Source organism: Coturnix japonica, chromosome 1 (genome assembly GCF_054131305.1).
Source record: "Coturnix japonica strain WE chromosome 1, WE-NBRP24, whole genome shotgun sequence".
Taxonomy (NCBI): domain Eukaryota; kingdom Metazoa; phylum Chordata; class Aves; order Galliformes; family Phasianidae; genus Coturnix; species Coturnix japonica.
In genome coordinates, this window is record NC_140663.1 from 21,841,880 (window position 1) to 21,859,441 (window position 17,562).

Sequence of the window (17,562 nt, forward strand, 5' to 3'; positions counted from 1 at the left end):
CAGTCCAGAGCTGTCACAGCAGAGCTGCTCTACTCAAGTGTTAGTAAAGACGGTGACATCAAGTTCAATAAACTTATTTTAATGCATGTATAAAAATCCCCCTCTCTGAGCAGGAAACATGTGTGTGAAACAAAACACTGCATGCTCTTGACTCTAATTGAACTATTCATACATAACCTTTTTGAAGGCTCAAGTTTGTATCTCAGAAGAATTTCAGCGATATGGGAAACCACGCTAAGGTCACACTGAGTTATGCATTCCATACTGTGATGGCCTCCAGCTCAACACAGCTACAGACCACATCAGATTTAATGTTAGCATGGGATACTGCCTTAGGAACAACACTACAAAAACAACCCCAATCCCAAAACCACAGACAAGAAAAACAAAACCTTTACCATTGACTTGGGTTTTCCCTGGGAAACTACCAAGGGTGTGGGTTTTTTGCACTCCTTTCTGAAGAAAGTGAACATTGAAAAGTTGAAGAATCTGGTGGGCTGAGCACCAGTTTTACTTGAGCAGTCATAAATTCTCTGCAACTTCCTTCTCTAAGGCTTTTTCTGTCAGTCTGTTTTCAGAACCTGACAACTTCTGACTCGGCAATAGACACATGACCATTCCAGGCAGGAACAGCCCGTGCCTCTGTGCTGTGCACGAGGAAGTCCAGATACCCACTCACTTTGTTCAACCACCTCCGCTTGTCCTAAAGGCATGAGGCTGAACAGGAGTTACATTCAGACATCTGGAGCCTCATCTCATGGCCAGTGATCTACTGCTCTGGGAATGCTGGATCACAGCCCAGGTGAGAATCAATGGTGCTGTGCCAAACGGTACCTATTGCTTCAGATAACGAGTGGACTCTGAGTAGCATGTAGGAAGGATAGAAGAGACAAGAACAGCAGAAGCAAAAAATGCACGTGAGAAATTACAGATGGAACACGAGTGTAAGGAAAAGCTATTTCTGCTTTAGCAAAGATGGTTTGTGATCAGAGGTATCTTTCATTGGAGGGAAACAACGCTGTCAGCGCTAACAGCTGTGGTCATTTTGAGCAGCAGTACTGTCAACAAGTTAGTCCACACTATTAAATGCACCCGGAGCCTTGTCACAAGCTTGCTGTCACCATTCATGGATCTTCCCACAATTTCCTACTCCCATGGAGGTGATGAGCAGCCAGAGCCCAAAGAACACAGCACATCAGTGCAGCAGGGTGCAGCAGTGCTTCAGCAGCTGCTAATAATAGCTACCGTGCAGTGGGAAACCCCACGCTATGCACAGATACAGGACCCAATATACCAACCCCCAAACAACCACTCTCTGCTATGAATTTAAATACTAAAACCAACATAGGATAGGCAGACTCTATCACAGTATTTTGCTATTCCATTTGTGTAAGACCACGACCTTCCTACCTTTGTGAAGAATAAAGTAGGGAGAAAAAAAGATCAACTTTCCTCCACAGAAGCAGCCACTATCATGCAAAGTAGCTGCTACATTTGCCTTCCCTGCCAAAGGATGGGGGACATTTCCTCCTGCATTCACAATGCCGTGGTGACATGAGGTAATTACACAGCTCCTGTTAATTGTAGAGCACAGGGACTGAATACCCAGATTTGCTAATTATTGGCAGCAAAAAACTCTGTTTAAAAGAAAAAACAAAACTGCCACTGCCAATAGACTCCAGCATTTACATTTAGATAAAAGAAAAAGGAGGGAGAAAACATTTCCTGGGACCTTGCAGCCCTCATCTGCCAGGGATTAAACTGTGCCGTGCATTTCTTTATGGCCAGCACTGTGCCCTGCTGCTAAAAGCGGGATCCTGCTACTAATAATGCAAGAATGGGAGGGGAGAACTGGGCCAATTAAGAGTAAGACACGAAGGATGAAGAACGATATACTGTGTGAAAGTACCAATATCTGGATTTTCAGAGGTGTGTACATGTAACAGTTCCTGGGTTCTTAACAAAATTCTCTTGCAACATTTTCAACCTTAATTCTTCTAAAATTAGTTTGCTTGTCAGCTGATCTGAAACGCTGCCAATGTCTCACCTGCAGATTTTAATATTGCAAGAAGCATAAAAGTGCTGGCCCTAATTGCTGTGTAAGTGATGTACGGTGTGTGGAAGCACGCGCTCAGATTTGTGACGGGGTATTTCCTTCACTACGCGATGCTACGCGGTGTCTTTGCAGGCACTGCACACCTCCATGGGCAGCTTGTGGCGCTCCACCCCAACCACAAAGTATTCCAACTAATTCACGCTGCACTTGAAAACTTCTCTAGATACCAACTACCACCGGTATAACAGAACTGATATGGTTGTATCAAGTTTTCGTTCGTGAAGTCAGAACTACCTGTTAACCTCAACTGCCCCTTGTTCTGAGGCATTACACAGATCTCTGTGCTTTAGCCTTTCAAAGCTGTATTAAAACAAAAGCCAATTACTAAACCTCATTAACTGGAGTCATTTGAGACAATTAATGGATTAGCACAGTTCTCTCACAGCCTAAGTTTTTTCCTCTCTCATAGCAGCCCAGAGAAGAACCAGCTGCATTGGCTCTTCGCTTGTGGTTCATTAGCTGCCTAAGAACACCCTTAACTAAAGGTTTGCCACAGTGATTAATTCAAATGCTGTAGATAACAAAGGCTCATCTAATCCAGAGAGACCAGTCACGCCAAGAGTTTTCACAACCAGCTACTGGCCGCACAAGCCAAAATAACCCCTGGCTTCCTATTAGCCAGGGACTCTACAAGTAGGTGTTCCCATGCTAAAAGAAGGAGAGGCACATGTACAGAACACCCTGTGCTGCCCTGCAGCCTCCTTTTGTGCCAGGCAAGATTTTATATGAGCGCTAACCCTACAGATAGGGCAGTGCACATCTTCCACCCTGACCTGTGTGTTGCATTCATATGCGCACAAAGATGATGATCATCATCTTCTGCTTATTAAAACATTGTCTCAGAAAGGAAAAAAACAATCAGAAAGCATGGCTGAAATGTGCATCTTGACTGAAGCCGTGACCATCTTTCAGACACGTTTTGTTGTTGGTTGTTTGGTTTAAATTCTGGAGAAATGTTCTGTTCCTGACATTTCTATCCTAACCTTGGCAGCTTCCGTATATAGCACGTCTATTTTAAGAGTCTAAGATGCCGATCCCTTTGCATACAAGAAGTGGCAAGGTGCTCCATGGAACAGAGGTAACTGGAAAACTGGTTTGTAATTAGAGGCAGCAACCTCATGAAAATCCCCCAGAGATTTGCAACAGTGATGATCATTATCTTGTCATTGAAAACTCATCTTTGCTCCCTACTTACAAAATCAATGGGGTGTTCACGCCATTTGTCTCTAACCTACCTATTTTAAATTTCCACATGCAGCAGGGATTTGTTTCCAGTAATTGATGGTAGGGGTAAAGCAGCACAAAAAGAAGGGAAAAATGAATTTTCTAGCAAGCGTGATTCATTACCCTTATGTATCTAATAATCAATGTTCCCTTTCACAGCACTTCAAGCTGAGTGACTCACACAATACTCGTTCCAAATGGAAGACAAGACAAGTTAAGAAGACAGTTTGGAGCTCTTTGCCTCACTTTGGGGGATCTTCATAAAAAGCACAGCACCAAGTCTGACAAGTACAGTATGGTTTCCATTGTCGAGCAGTCTCTTGGGACACTCAAGACTTATTAAAATGTAAAAGGCTCTATGGAAACTCTGTAGATAAAACTGAAATCTTCATTCAGGTCCCAACTGATGCGGACACCAACTTTGGTGGTGAATGCTGGGGAATAAAGATTTTCGACAGAACGAGCTCCAGAGAAACAACTTCCTACCAAAACCACAGGAAATGGATGGTGAGGGCTCATATGGGCTGCAGGGAGGCAGGGTGCTAAGTCAGACCTTTAAAACGTTATCAGCTGGCGGCCAGGAGATCCCTGCAGACAGAGGGTCTTTCTCAAATGCCGCTTCCTCCAGAGGTCTGGGACACCAGTCAGAACTGCTTTGGCCTTGGTTTTAAAGCTTGCTTCATTTTCTGAGAGATAAATAAAATAGTGCTAGGACTATGTCATTAGCATGGACAATAAAAGATGTGACTTGATTCAGCCTTTGATGAAATCCCAGGAGTAAAGGCAGCTCAATACACCCACAGTTTTTCTTACTGAATATCTGATGGTTTTAATTCCAGAAAGGAGCTGCGGATGACTTGGCTAAAAATAGCTGTCAAATTGCATTCTATACAATAGTGCCTTATTTTCCTTTCTTCTCATTAAAAGCATGAGACCTGCTCAGAGGTGGGCATCTTCCCACACACAGAGGGGACACAGCAGGAGCCAGGGCCGCTCAAGAACCCCTGCAGGCACTGGGCATGCATCAGAAGTCCAGCTGCTCAGAACCACTCCATGAGCACACCAATCCCAGCACTCCAGGGCACTCACAGCTTCTTCCTCCAGTTTCATCTCCTGTTATGTTGGTGTGGAGACAGAATTAGCTCAACAAGGTGTATCTGGTAAATGAGATTTTGCACAAGAAATAAAACCAGCATGGAGCTTTCTATAAGTTGTCCCAGTCAGATGCTGCAGTGGCTCTAAATAGCAAATCCAAAGCCTGTGTGAAACATTCAGCGGTGTCTGAAGCTCCCACATTTAGCTACAGCCTGCAACCTGTGAAGACAAATATGTGTTCGCCTCTCTGAGTTCCCCAGCAGATATCAAGGAGGTGAAGAGTGCATCCTCACATATTGGAGTAAACAACTCTACGGAAATATTTGGCATGTCATGCCACATCAAACTGCAGGTAACAGTAGATGCCATGATGCAGAAAGCAGATGAAGCAAGAAGAAATATTCCTCTTTGCACTTAGCAGACTGCGTCTCTGTTTAAATGCTGAGCTGAAGGTAGAACACTCCTGCAGCGTGGCTGGCCAGCAGTTCTACCTTTGCACTCCCTGTTGTTTCCAGGGAGTAGCTTCCTAAAACACTGGTAAAGTGAATGGCTCAGACCTTCTCCAAACCAAGAAGGCATTACAGAAAACAGATGATTACATTCAAAGAAAGGTATTTCATTTAGTGCTTTCCAGCAGAGCTAATCTTGGTCCGCCCTGTCTCAGCACAGCACGGTAGTCAGCACTACGGAGGTCAATGAGGCAGACTTGCCAGCTAGCATTATATATAGGGGATGGAAGATGAAGTAAACCACAAAGAAGTCATTAAAAGAAAAAACTAACATAGCTTTGCAGCCTTAAAAACTCCCTCGAGCAGAGAAAGTGAATGCTACATATAACCTATTATGTTGGGTTTGGATCTCCCCATATACGGTTACCATCTATTTTCTTTATTACTTTTTGAAAGGGAAAATAGTTCACCTTAAGTTCCAGCCACATTCTCAAGGAATGGGTCCTTGAAGAGCTCATTCTTCATGTTATGCAATTGATATCGTACTAAATGCTGAAGTTACCACTGAGCAGAAAGATCCTAGTCGACACTTTGAAAACAAGAAATGTCATCAGCCCAGGAAGGCAGGGAAAACCACCTGAGCACATTAAGACACTGCTGCCTGAAGGAAACTGCTACGGGAGTCGAGAGGAACACTGCTCAGCAAAGCCATTTACTGAGGTACTGTACTGAGGTAGCACTGGCAGTGGAAGCCAAGGGTGGGAGACGCCAATAGGTCGGAAAGCCTGAGATGGCAACAAGAGATGCTACGTTTTACAGCTGTATTAAAAATGTATTTTGTTGATATGCAGTGGGGAAAGATTTGTTGATCTCTGCATGAATACATCAGCTGTTGCTTTCTTTTTAGTATAGTTTTCCCAAGTTAATTTAACATTATCGGTTTCCCCAAGTTAGTTTAATACTGTCAATAGGCAGCAGGACACTGTCTAGAAATACAATGCCCTCTCAGCACAGTCTGCCCGTCCCGCTGCCTTCAGTGCTGTGAGAGAACACCAACATGTGGGCACACATCAGAAATGCCACGGAATGAGCACACAGCAGATGGCTTCCACATAGCGACGAGTTTGGAAACACAGGTGAATAACCCCGAGAAAACTGATCTGGATGAGCATTGCTGAGGCAAAGCTACAGGTAAACAGGCAGCACAGAAACATGAACAAGCAATGACAGCAGGCCCTGCTGAGCTGCTGCCTTATCCTTATGCAGCTGGGTCGCACAGTGAACAGTGATGGGCCAAACGCGTTCTAATGCCAGTGGGCAAATCTCCAGTCAGAGTCCCCGCTGACATCGAACAGTTTATTTTTCTTAGTAAATCCTTTTGAAAGCTTTTCCTAAGAACAGATTTCCCCACAGTTCAGCTGAAAAGTTGGGAAACACATTGCAAGAAAGCAGCTGATGAGCAGACAGATTGGACGCAGAAAGGAACATGAGCAAGGAATATCATGGCTTATTTTATTTAAGGGACAAATTAAATAATTCCTCTAACCTTGAAGGAAAATAATCTTGTTCAAGAAGAGGAAATCATTTCACTGCAACAGCTCAATCACAAGAATGAAATCCATAATCAGTTTTTGCAATGCTGGGGGCTATGGCAGTGCTATCTGCCCAGCCTAGGGAAGGACTAAGCAGTCCACTCAGACAAGAGCCATTAGCCAGGGCTGACTCACCCCAAATCCAGCAATCAGTACAGCGTGAGGCACCCTGCCTTGTGGTGGTGGCTTGTGGTGCCGCGACCCTCAAACCACACTGGGCACAGCACCAGAGTACTGTCCAAACAAAACCCTACTACAGAAGATGCAGGAAACACCTCAGCCACACAACGAAGGGTGGTACAGAGCACCCTGAGGGAATCCTCTGTAGAGTTTCAAGAAATCCTTGAGGTTCTTGAAGATACTCATCTCCATCTGCAGCAGCGCTAAAACCCTATTAAACAACTTGAAAGACTGATCAGCTTGAACACAGTGCTGAAGAAGAACGCTGCTTTGGTGTTACTGAAGAAGCTCACTTGAAGTTCTCCCCACTGCACAACATAGGCATGTCCTTCCTACAAAATCCTAAGCTCCATTTATTAAGTGACATAAGCCCCGCTCACTCATTTTGTCCTTCAAGCTTTACATTAAATTTCTATCTTCAGCTTTTTGGACATATGTATGCTGTTGTTTGCAGAATGCCGTAAGCATCAGCTCAACCTAATGAGGCCTGCATCCAAATCTTAAAAGAACTCAGATGAAACGTCACCTCCATTCTTACTTGAAATGACACAAACTTTCAGTCTTCGTAGGCATAATTAAAGCTTGTGTTCCGTATATGCTTTCCCCTCTGGAAAAAATTATGATCTATCATTTTAAAGGAATCAAAGCATCTTTCTACAATCGGCGTCTGACAGATTTCATTAGAGTCAGGTTTCTTTTGAAACGTGGCATCTATAATTCTGTTTAATGTGGAGCTCCCTCTGTGCATTTTATATGTGTAGACAGTGAGCACGCATATATTTTCCCTCTTTAACTTTTTCTGACAGTAAATCTGTTTCTAGTAATAAAGAGCAAACATATTGAAGCAGGAAGAAATGACATTAATTTTGCATGTAAATTTAATGTATGCAATACATGACATCTGTCTGTGAATTACATGGATTTTGTATTCCATAGAGTTGATTAATGTCTATGTTACAGCTTGTTTCACCAGAGGTGTCCAGAGGAGGGCCACAAAGATGACTGGGGTGGGAGCACCTCTCCTATGAAGAAAGGCTGAGGGAGCTGTACTTCTTCAGCCTGGAGAAGAGAAGGCTCTTCCAGTACTTCAAGAGGGCAAACAAATGGGAGGGAGACCAAGTTTTTACATGGGCAGATGGTGACAGGACAAGTGGGAATGCTTTTAAGTTAAAAGAGTGGAGATTTAGATGAGATGTTAGAGAGAAATCCTTTATTCAGGGGGCAGTGAGGCACTGGCACAGCTGCCCAGAGAAGCTGTGGACACCCCATTCATGGAGGTACTCAAGGTCAGGTTGGATGGGGCCATGGCCAACCTGAGCCGGTGGGTGGCAGCCCTGCCCATGGCACGGGCTTGAAACTGGATGGTCTTTAATGAACACACCATTATAAGCCTTTCTGAGATTCTACGTCTCCTTAATTCATAGCCGAAAGGTGCCACACTCTTCAGAACTCTGCCCAGATCTATTCCTTCACTACCATTCAGCCTTCCATTTGCACCCAACCCTTCCTCACCACCATGGGGACTGCCAACCTAAGAATGGTGACCTGGGCTTCTTCTCCACTGCTAGGAAAAGATTCCAGGTGTTGCCCCATTCAAATTTGCATGTCACATTTACAAAATGCACTGCAGTCATTAGGTAACCACAGCTCTACTAATTCCCGTATTTGAATGCTCTTTCATTTAGCAGCTCCTGTGGTTACTGTAATTACACTTTGGTGCTCATTGGCTGGGAAAGTCAAATGACGTGATGTAAAAGGAATAATACTAAAACAAAAGGTCTTATCTCTAAATGTCAAATAAACAAGGACGCACCGTAAGTTTCCAACAAATGAGACTGTCATTTTTTATCTTACACAGAGTTTGCTTTTTTTCCCATGAGATTCCTATTTCTTACTGCAGTTAGTGACTTTATCATGAATCTGTTACTAAATTGGACGGCAAGAAAAGGGCACATCAAAACAAAGCATACCAGGATTACAAGTAATTTCTACAGACATAAACCCAGATCTTCAAAAGCCCTTTCTTCCTATGGCCCTGAGGTAAGCCATGCTCAGCATCTGGAATCTTGTACATATATTTTATCAGCATTATTCAGAACACTTTTTAGCAGCAGTCTATTAGCATTTATTAATAATTAACACTGTTGTTTTGATTGCAGGAATACAAGTGTCTACTCGAGATCTAACACATACAGATATTTTCCAGGGAACTGTCAGTGCTTTCCATGTTGCTGACACTACTTTTATCACCACAAAGCCATAGGAACACAACCTGATATGGAAACTTATGTTTTTCCTGACAGGAGCTGGTCTTATTTTCCTATACTGAGGAGGAGGTGAAGTTATGCTTCAGTCCAGATAGGGCTGAGAGAGAATAATTTGTTTTGAACCGGGGTAAATGTATAATGAAGGAATGTAGATGTGCCAGTATATAAATAAATGACTCTGAATACCTATGTGGAAAGCACAGGCAGTTGCTGTCATTCCCCTTCCACCAGCATGAATTATAGAAAGCAGCAACAGATGTTGCCAATGAGCTTAAAAGGAGAAACTGAAGTGGCAGGGATACAAAAGCAGTGTCATATGGAAAGAAAAAGCCTGCAGGAGGAGCACCTAAAAACACAGTGACTTTCTTTCCACAGAAGCCATGTGACAGCAATGCCTACCTCCTGCTGCAGTTAAATAGATGGGGGCAAACGCTGTAACGGTACAAAGATCACAGAATATCCCACAAAGCCATAGAAGGAAGGAAACCAGTAGCATTGCTTAATAGTCTGCTTAATTTACAGTCAAGTTGACTGCCAAGCAACTAAACTATAACAAGTCCCATATTTAGGGGAAGAAATGTTTGTCTTCTGTCTGTCCCTGCTTGTAAATGGCAAACGGAGGGAGCCAGATAATTCAAGTACAGCATGTTCCTCCCTGTGCCTGAGCCATTAAGCAGCCAGGGTTAATGACTGCAACAGTTGACGCGGGCGCCTTGCCAGAGCCCAAGTTTATCATTATCACTTTGACTTCTACTCTCTACCCTTCAAAACAAAAGCAAAAATAAGAACACGACTAAACTAAAAAGCAAGCAAAGCCCCCACAGTTACTCAGGAATCTGAGAAACCCACAGTACTTTATGCGACTCAGTTTCTTTAGGATCTCATCAGCTGCCTAAGCACATGCATCCAAAGCTGTCTGAGATGTGTCTCTGAAACACAGACAGAATACACCCAGAGTATTAGTGCTATCAACCCAAGAAACCTCATTTAGGCAACTGTCCTGAGCCTCAAATGTCCCCTTCATGCCTTGCATTTTTCAGCCACCTAAGCCTCTCAACAGAAATGGCTTAGTAGTGCAGTTAAATATATACAGCGTCTTCACTGGGGAGCCCATCTTAAATCACAAAAGAAGACAAAAAATCTAATATTTATTTCTTCTGAATACAAGCAGATTCTAAAGACTCTCACCCACAAGAACCATCTTCACAGAATCACAGAATTATCAAGGTTGGAAAAGACCTAGAAGATCGTCCAGTCCAACCATTACCAATACTTCCCAGTTAAATCATATCCCTTGTGAGCACAGTGCTCAAACATAATGAAAGATCTGGTTAGGAGACTTCAGATAGTTGTGTCCCCATCCCAATGCTGCTGCTGGAGGACAACAGTGCAGCAAGACTGAAGTCCCACAGGTTGAGCAGGGTTAAATTGACTCCAGTCTGGGCCACAGACAGACCCCTGTGATAAGGATGCATCCTGACAGTCAATCTCAGCACTCACAGTCTATAAGAGATGCCTTATTATCTGAATGCTTTGATAGATGTTTGTTATCTCAGCAGTGACTTTTCAGAAAGCAAGCTATTTATTTCAGAGGAAAGGCCATTTTCCACAGTTCATCCCTCTGACGCTGATGGTTCGCAGGATTCTGCCTACTGACAACACAATAAAACTTAAGGTGTGACAAAAATCTGTACTCTAAATGCACAGACAGTACCTCAGCTTTGACTGGTTTCACTTTACTTGAGTGCCCAGATGAAATACGGAGAAATAAAAGGAGTGAGAAAGAATTGCTGATAATGGCTGACTGATCTAAATCCATCAGCCATGTTAAAACTCATTATTTCTGCAATTCACTGCTTTACTGTAACTTAATTAATGACAGAAACACCATTTGCCTTCCATCTGAAACGATACTAATAATCAGAGTAGAATTCAACAATGAAAAGTGCACAGTGCTAAATTTCGTTAGGAATCAGAATACAGTACCTTAGTCAGGAAATCAATGCATTTGAAGCCACTGTTTTTATTTCCTCACTCTTTTCACTACATTTCACCCAACACCTGACCTCCTCACTGAATTGCTCTGTGTGTTTGGGGGAGGATGTAACACAAAATGCAAGGTTTACCTTTGTAATCACACAAGCATACACAAGCTCTCATTCTTCTACTCAGCAACAGCCACAAACTCAGAGAGAGAGAGTAGAAAAGTGGGGATATAAGTGACTACAACATAAATTTCTGTAATTGCTTCAAGCCTGTGCTGCTCTGCCCTGGAGTGCAGGAGCTGCTGGAGCTCCAACAGGCGTTTGCTGCCAAGCAGTCCCTGCAGCTTGTTCAAAGATGTAATCAGTGACAGGAATTGGAAGAAACGCTGCTTTGTGCAGAGATAAATTTGGGTGAAACGTGGGTGAAACTGCTCCTTACCTGTTAGAGATGTCCACCTACCTGTCCACTCAAAGAACATCAAGTCCTGTGAGCAGAAAGCAGCGCACTAGCAGCAGCAATTTAAAAACCAACAGGTTTGAGATAAAAATATGAGAGGCTACTCCAGGCCAAATAGCTGAAGGCCATGTCATAGATAACAACAGCCATTTTCTGTCTGTCTGTCTGCCTCCCTCCTCCAGCAGAGCTGGCTTCTTTTAGCAGCTGACTGATCTCTTACCTTTTTAGGGATTCTATTTTAAAACATCTTTTTGTTTCAGAACTGATTTCTGTCCGCTTCCAAAACACTCAGTACTGACCTGTAAACTGAGGATAAAGGCAGAACTCCTAGCTGCCTATTCTTCTTCATGCCAAAGACCTCTCCATAGCAGACCGAGCTCTCCAAACCCGGTCTGTCTACCAGAGACTGAAATACGGCCTTGCAGATTTACTGAATTAAATCAGTGTATCTTTTTATGCTCAGGCAACCTTATCTGGCATACTGTATGGGCTGTAGCAGAAAGGACACTGAGCTTCCAGCAGCTAAGCAGGCAAAGGGAGGTGCTTGAATTGCCATCCCTGGATGTGTTTAAGATCCATTTGGATGTGGTGCTCAGGGATGCGATTTAGCAGAGGGTTGTTAGAGTTAAGGTACTATGGTTAGGCTGCGGTTGGACTTGATGATCTTCGACTATAGGTTTACACTCAGAAATCTGAGTTCTGAACCAAAATGTCCATGAAGCAGCTGGAAACTGCAGGACATGGAATCAAAAAGCAGAGACATTCAGCTATTTTCTCTTACTACAAGATGCTGACAGATCTATAGTGAGCAATGAATTGAAAGCAATCTTAAGGGTACACGCAGCTAGAGGGGAGGCATTGCTGAGAAGTACATAAATGCATTTGCTGTACTCACTTGTTCATTAGAGAAAGAGGAGGGGGAAAAAGGATGCAAATTAAATAGAAATGCCTCGTATTGACAGGAGCTGAAAATAACACAGCAGCACACAGGGACTGGTATTGTTTTACTGCTAGCATCAATGCTGGATGGCTATAAGGATTAGGAGCAAGCCAGGCTAATGCAAAGCAGCACCAGGCAGTTTCTCCTTTCTCCTATTGCTACTCTATCCCAGTTCAGCTCCTTCCCACTAACTACACGGTTTGCTCCCACCCCACTATCAGTTCATTTTAAAATGGCAGGCTGCACTGATCTGTGCACAAGATTACAGATTGGGCTTGTGCCCATTTTGTTACAGCACAGATTGCTCCCGGTATCGCAGAGGGAGCCATCTGGGAGGAAGAGCAAATGCTCGGCTTTCTAATTGGTGCTCTCAGTAAAATAGAGCACAGTCAGGATTGACAGACCTAGAGAAAACAACAAAAGCAGCCATCAGCAAGTGAGGGAAGGAGAAAGAAGCCTGCCTACACTGCAGGCTCTGAAAAGCTCTGGAAATAAATAAGATTTGTGACAACCCCCTGCACACTGGATGGCCTTTGGGATCGCTGCTTCTCCTCCCCAGTTCAACAGACACCGCCTGATTTTCCCAGCTCAAGCAGGAGCAGGAGCACTGGCTTCATGGACATGATTAACTCCTGTTCCCACAGCAGGATAACAACGTGTACTACAGCAAATCTACAATCATCTTCTCTTCTGGATATTAGAGTAAAAGGATACCAATGTCTTGATTGCAATTTCAAGCAAGCAGGCAGGACTCCACTATCAAACCTGCTCATTTCTGTCTCTCCCACTGCTTCTCTTGATATCATAGAATCACAGAGTGATTTGGTTTGGAAGGGACCTTTAAGACTGTCTAGTTCCAACTCCCCTGCTAGAAGCAGCGATACCTCCCACTAGATCAGGTTGCTCAAAGCTCCATCCAGCCTGGCCTTGAATGCTTCCAGGGGGCAACCACAACCTCTCTGGTTGTGTTCCAGCATCTCACCACCCTCACAGTAAATAATTTTGTTCTAATATCTAGTTTAAATCTGTCCTCTTCAGTTTAAAACCATTTCCCCTTATCCTGTCGCTACCTGCCCTTACAAGTCCCTCTCCAGCTTTCCTGTCAGCCCCTTTCAGGTACTAGAAGGCTGCTATAAGGTTCTCCCTTGAGAAGCACCACTCATCACCGGTCTCCACTTGGATGATACCCCTGACCATTTATAAACTTACATATAAAAAAAAAACCCAGCACATAACTGGAGAATTCCAAGACCTTCCACAAACAAAGTTATTCATTTGTTATGTTTGGAAACTGCAGTTCCACTTTGGCAGATGTGAACTTCAAACCCCTTATAAAAGTTCATTCTCATGCATGTTAAGAAGCCTGAGATGGGCTGCCCAGGGAGGTGGTTGAGTTGCCATCCCTGGAGGTGTGCAAGAAATGTGTAGGTGCTGTACTGGGGGACATGGTTAGTGGAGTTATAGTGGTGGTAGGTGGATGGTTGGGTGATCTCGGAGAAGAGTACTCACAGAAAAAGCTGATCTCATCCATCAGTCTCAGCTCTTAAGAGCCCCCAGTAAAAGGTTTTGACATCTATTTGGGTAAGTCTTTCACTGCTCGATACCATATTGACATGGTGCTCCCAAAGAGAAGGGGAACAGCTGCAAATGGACAATGCTGAGACTTGGCTGCAGTGACTCCTACGATATGCCAACTGCTGTTGTTGGCATTGTTTTGGATGAAAGACTCCTGAAATCATTGACGTGAAATCAATTAAAGAGGAGCAATCAGATATAAGTTCAGTTCCCTTGGGCTCAGGTATGAGTCCCTGGAAGAAGCAACTTTATAAAGGAAAAGGAAGCTTAAAGCCATACCTTGAGGTATGGGCAGATAATGATGGGACAAGAGGGAGTGGTTTTAAATTAAGAAAGAGGAGATTTAGATTAGATGTTAGGGGGGAAATCTTTACTCAGAGGGCGGTGAGGCACTGGCACAGCTGCCCATGGAAGCTGGGGTGCCCCATTCCCGAAGGCACTCAAGGCCAGGTTGGATGGAGCCCTGGGCAGCCTGAGCTGGGGGGCGGCAGCCCTGCCCATGGCACTGGGTTGGGGCTGGGTAATCTTTAAGGTCCCTTTCAACTCAGGTCATTCTATGACACAGCCACATCTTTCTTTCTAGTATAATCAGTGAACAGAAGGAGAATAGCTGAAAATGCACATTTCTGAAATAATGTTTTTCAGAAATAATTGAGAATGTGCATTTACTGCAAACATGAGCTGCTACAAGCAGTACCTCGCTGTGCAGGGACAGCGACTGCACTGACAGCCTGGATTACAGACACACATCGCTCTGTACCCCCAGGGAAGTGTGGATGTTTAAGGGAATACTATTAAGGATGGCAAGCCCCAATATGTGCCTTTTCCTCTTGTCCTTTTGCATAGCTCTGTGTGACTATTTATATGCACTTTATTTTATGGAAGAATCAACTGAACATTGCTAGAGACAGACAAACAAGACAAAGCACAGCGAAACGCCAGACACGTAGCTCAAATCTCCTGCAGCACAGGGCACTGATTTTGAATCTACAGCTTCATTTATCACTGAAATGCAGCCAGGAACTAAAGAGACTGTAAGTTATTGGCATACATGCAACGCTCCAGAACAACCAACCTGATGTCTGTTCACATCAGAACGGGTCAGTGCAGGCTGTGACTCACAATGCCCACAGCAAGAACACCTTCTGTGGCATGCAGGTATATCCTAGCATAGTAATATGCATAAATACTTAGGTACAATATAAATATGTATAGCTACTGAGATAACTCCTGGGCAGGTAATTAAATCTCCTGATCATTGCAGCTACTGTACCCCTGACAGAACTCCTGCGTTCCAGTTTGCACCTGTTGCCCCTTGTGCTGTCACTACGCATCACCAAAAAGAACCTGACCCAATCCACTTGAGTCCTGCCCTTCAGATATGTATGAGTTCCCCTCAGTCTTCTCTAAGCTGGACAGTGCCAGGTCTCTCAGTCTTTCCTCACAAGGGAGGCTCTCCAGGCCCCTCATCATCTTTGTCGTCCTCTGCTGGATTCTCTCCAGTAGTTGAGCCCAGAACTGGAAGGAGCACTCCAGATGTGGCCTCAACACAGCGTATTAGATGGGAAGGATCACCTCCCTTAACCTGCTCGCCATGCTCTTTTTCAATGCACCTCAGTACAAGGGCACACTGCTGGCTCACGGCCTACCTTCTGTCCACCAGCACTCCCAGGCCTGAAGCCTCCGAATGAACTCACTACTAAGTCAGGAATATGTTCCCAGTTTTACGGTCACAGAAAGTACATTTCTGCTCTGTTAAAAAGGACACTATATTCCCCTATTTCCCTCATATAATCCGAATGCATGAAGCCTCTCAATGCATGGGAGGTTTCCTGGGGGAACTTCCACTCCAGAATGAGAGCTCTGCAGCTCCGATCTTGCTGCTTTTTTATCTGGCTGCTTATTTCCACCACTTGGAGCTTTTTTCCATCCATCTGCAGAGGCAGACTGATTATCACGCTCTGTACATTATAATAACAGCTTATCTGCAGTTATCACTGTGGACCACGCAAGCAGAGAATAACCAGGCTGATACATGCTGCTGAGCTGCAGGAGCACTTCCCCCAGCTTAGTTAACCCTCTCACAGACCTTCCCCTCCACCTACTGCCTATGAAATCTCTAGGCCATTTTAGATGAACAGTTTGGTTTCATTTCTTGCTACCACTGAGACAGCCCAGGATGCCTGGCTAAAGCCTGCCATGAAGGCAGCTGCCAGGAGAAATGGCTAGTGAGGATAACAGCTTCCACATTCAGCTCCTGTAAATGATAAATACACCTTTATAGCATGTTTCAGCATTACTCATAATCACACTTACTTGTTTCTTCATTTGTGACCAGCGGTATTTTCCTTGTGCTAAGCTTTCTCAGAATCACAGCGACTGAGTATTGGACAGCCAGTGTGATTTATGCACTTCAGGTTCTGCTTGGGATGCTGCTGTCTGCTGATCCTGCAGCAGTGATCTTACAGGTGGAGTCAGCTGCCATTTTCTGCGCTCCACAGAACTGCTGTGTATGTGTCATAATCACTCCCCAGTTGCCACCTCACAATACGATCCCCTGAAGAACACAGCAAAAACTACACCATCTCCTTTTTCTACTACCATCATCCAGGAACTTCAAAGGCTGCGAGTGAGTACATTCTCCTTTTGCTGCACTTTCGTAAGTACAACTCATCAACATCAAGAATGCAACCTCTTAAAACTCCTTGCTGCACCACAAGCTGGGTACTTCCACAGGCAGACGAGTTCTGCAGGATAGGTACACTCACAGACACTGGTCCTAGCAGCAACATGGAAACCAGCATTTGCTGGTGTGATGACAGACATGAAATCACATTCTCACTGCAGAAGCAAAATCACTGGGCTAATGAGTAGCATGTAAAAGATGAGAGGCAAAAGGAGATGGACCATCTTTATGCTGACATCTTCAAAACCTCCCAGAGCATCTTAGGCTACAGACCTTCCGAGTACAGATTGCATTCTTTCAGAGCTCATTCACATCACTCTCTCATCCCTCCCTGCCCAGTTGATCCTTTAGAAAAGCTATTTTAAGGCCTATACAAATGTGGAAAGTCCCCACTGTAACTACACACTTCTCACACACAACAGACCTTAACTTTGCATCACTGCCTTAGAGTCTCACAAGAATTTCCCTGCTGATTTCCACTTGCTGTTTGGAACACTCGAATTACCTCAAGATCCCAATTCAAAATGAAACCCACAAACAGCCTTAGGAACTCCTAAAACACTTTCCATATGATGCTGCAAACAGTGGCATATTTCTTGGCCTAGGCAGAATGTGGGTCCACACAGAATCCTGGTTTCTGAGCATCATAATTTGGTCTCTTAGCATGGGCTTCTCATTGGCCAAACATAACACAGCCAGTCCATTTTCCACTGAGCTACACTGGATTCTGGATGTTTTTCTCTGTAGTTTTACATCTTTATTCCCTATTACAGAGGCTCAGTGTCCTATCCTATATGATATTGAACAAAAAGTCATTTCTAAACCTCCTGCAGACCTTGTTATAGGTAGCGACCTTAATATGAAAGGGTCTAAATATTGGTGTTTCAGCAGTGTTTTAACAAGCAGGAAAGATATCTGTCAATCCTGCAACTTGGAATACTCCATCACCCCAAATTTACAGTACTCTTCACAGCTCTTTATAGACCTTCCCTGGTG

The 17,562-nt window shown here is 44.0% G+C and overlaps 1 protein-coding gene across 5 annotated transcripts in view; it reads right to left on the reverse strand.

Annotated features, from left to right (window-relative positions):
- The window catches only part of ST7 (suppression of tumorigenicity 7), a 109,717-nt gene that overhangs the window by 55,025 nt on the left and 37,130 nt on the right, over positions 1 to 17,562 (reverse strand). The window contains exon 1 of one of the 5 annotated variants that reach the window (XM_015853608.3): positions 16,197 to 16,280. The exons of the other annotated variants lie outside the window; for them this stretch is intronic. Within the exon in view, the coding sequence (XP_015709094.1) occupies position 16,197 (1 nt within the window). The 5' untranslated portion in view covers positions 16,198 to 16,280. Of the gene's footprint in view, positions 1 to 16,196; positions 16,281 to 17,562 lie in introns of those variants that run through there. 5 annotated transcript variants of the gene reach the window in all.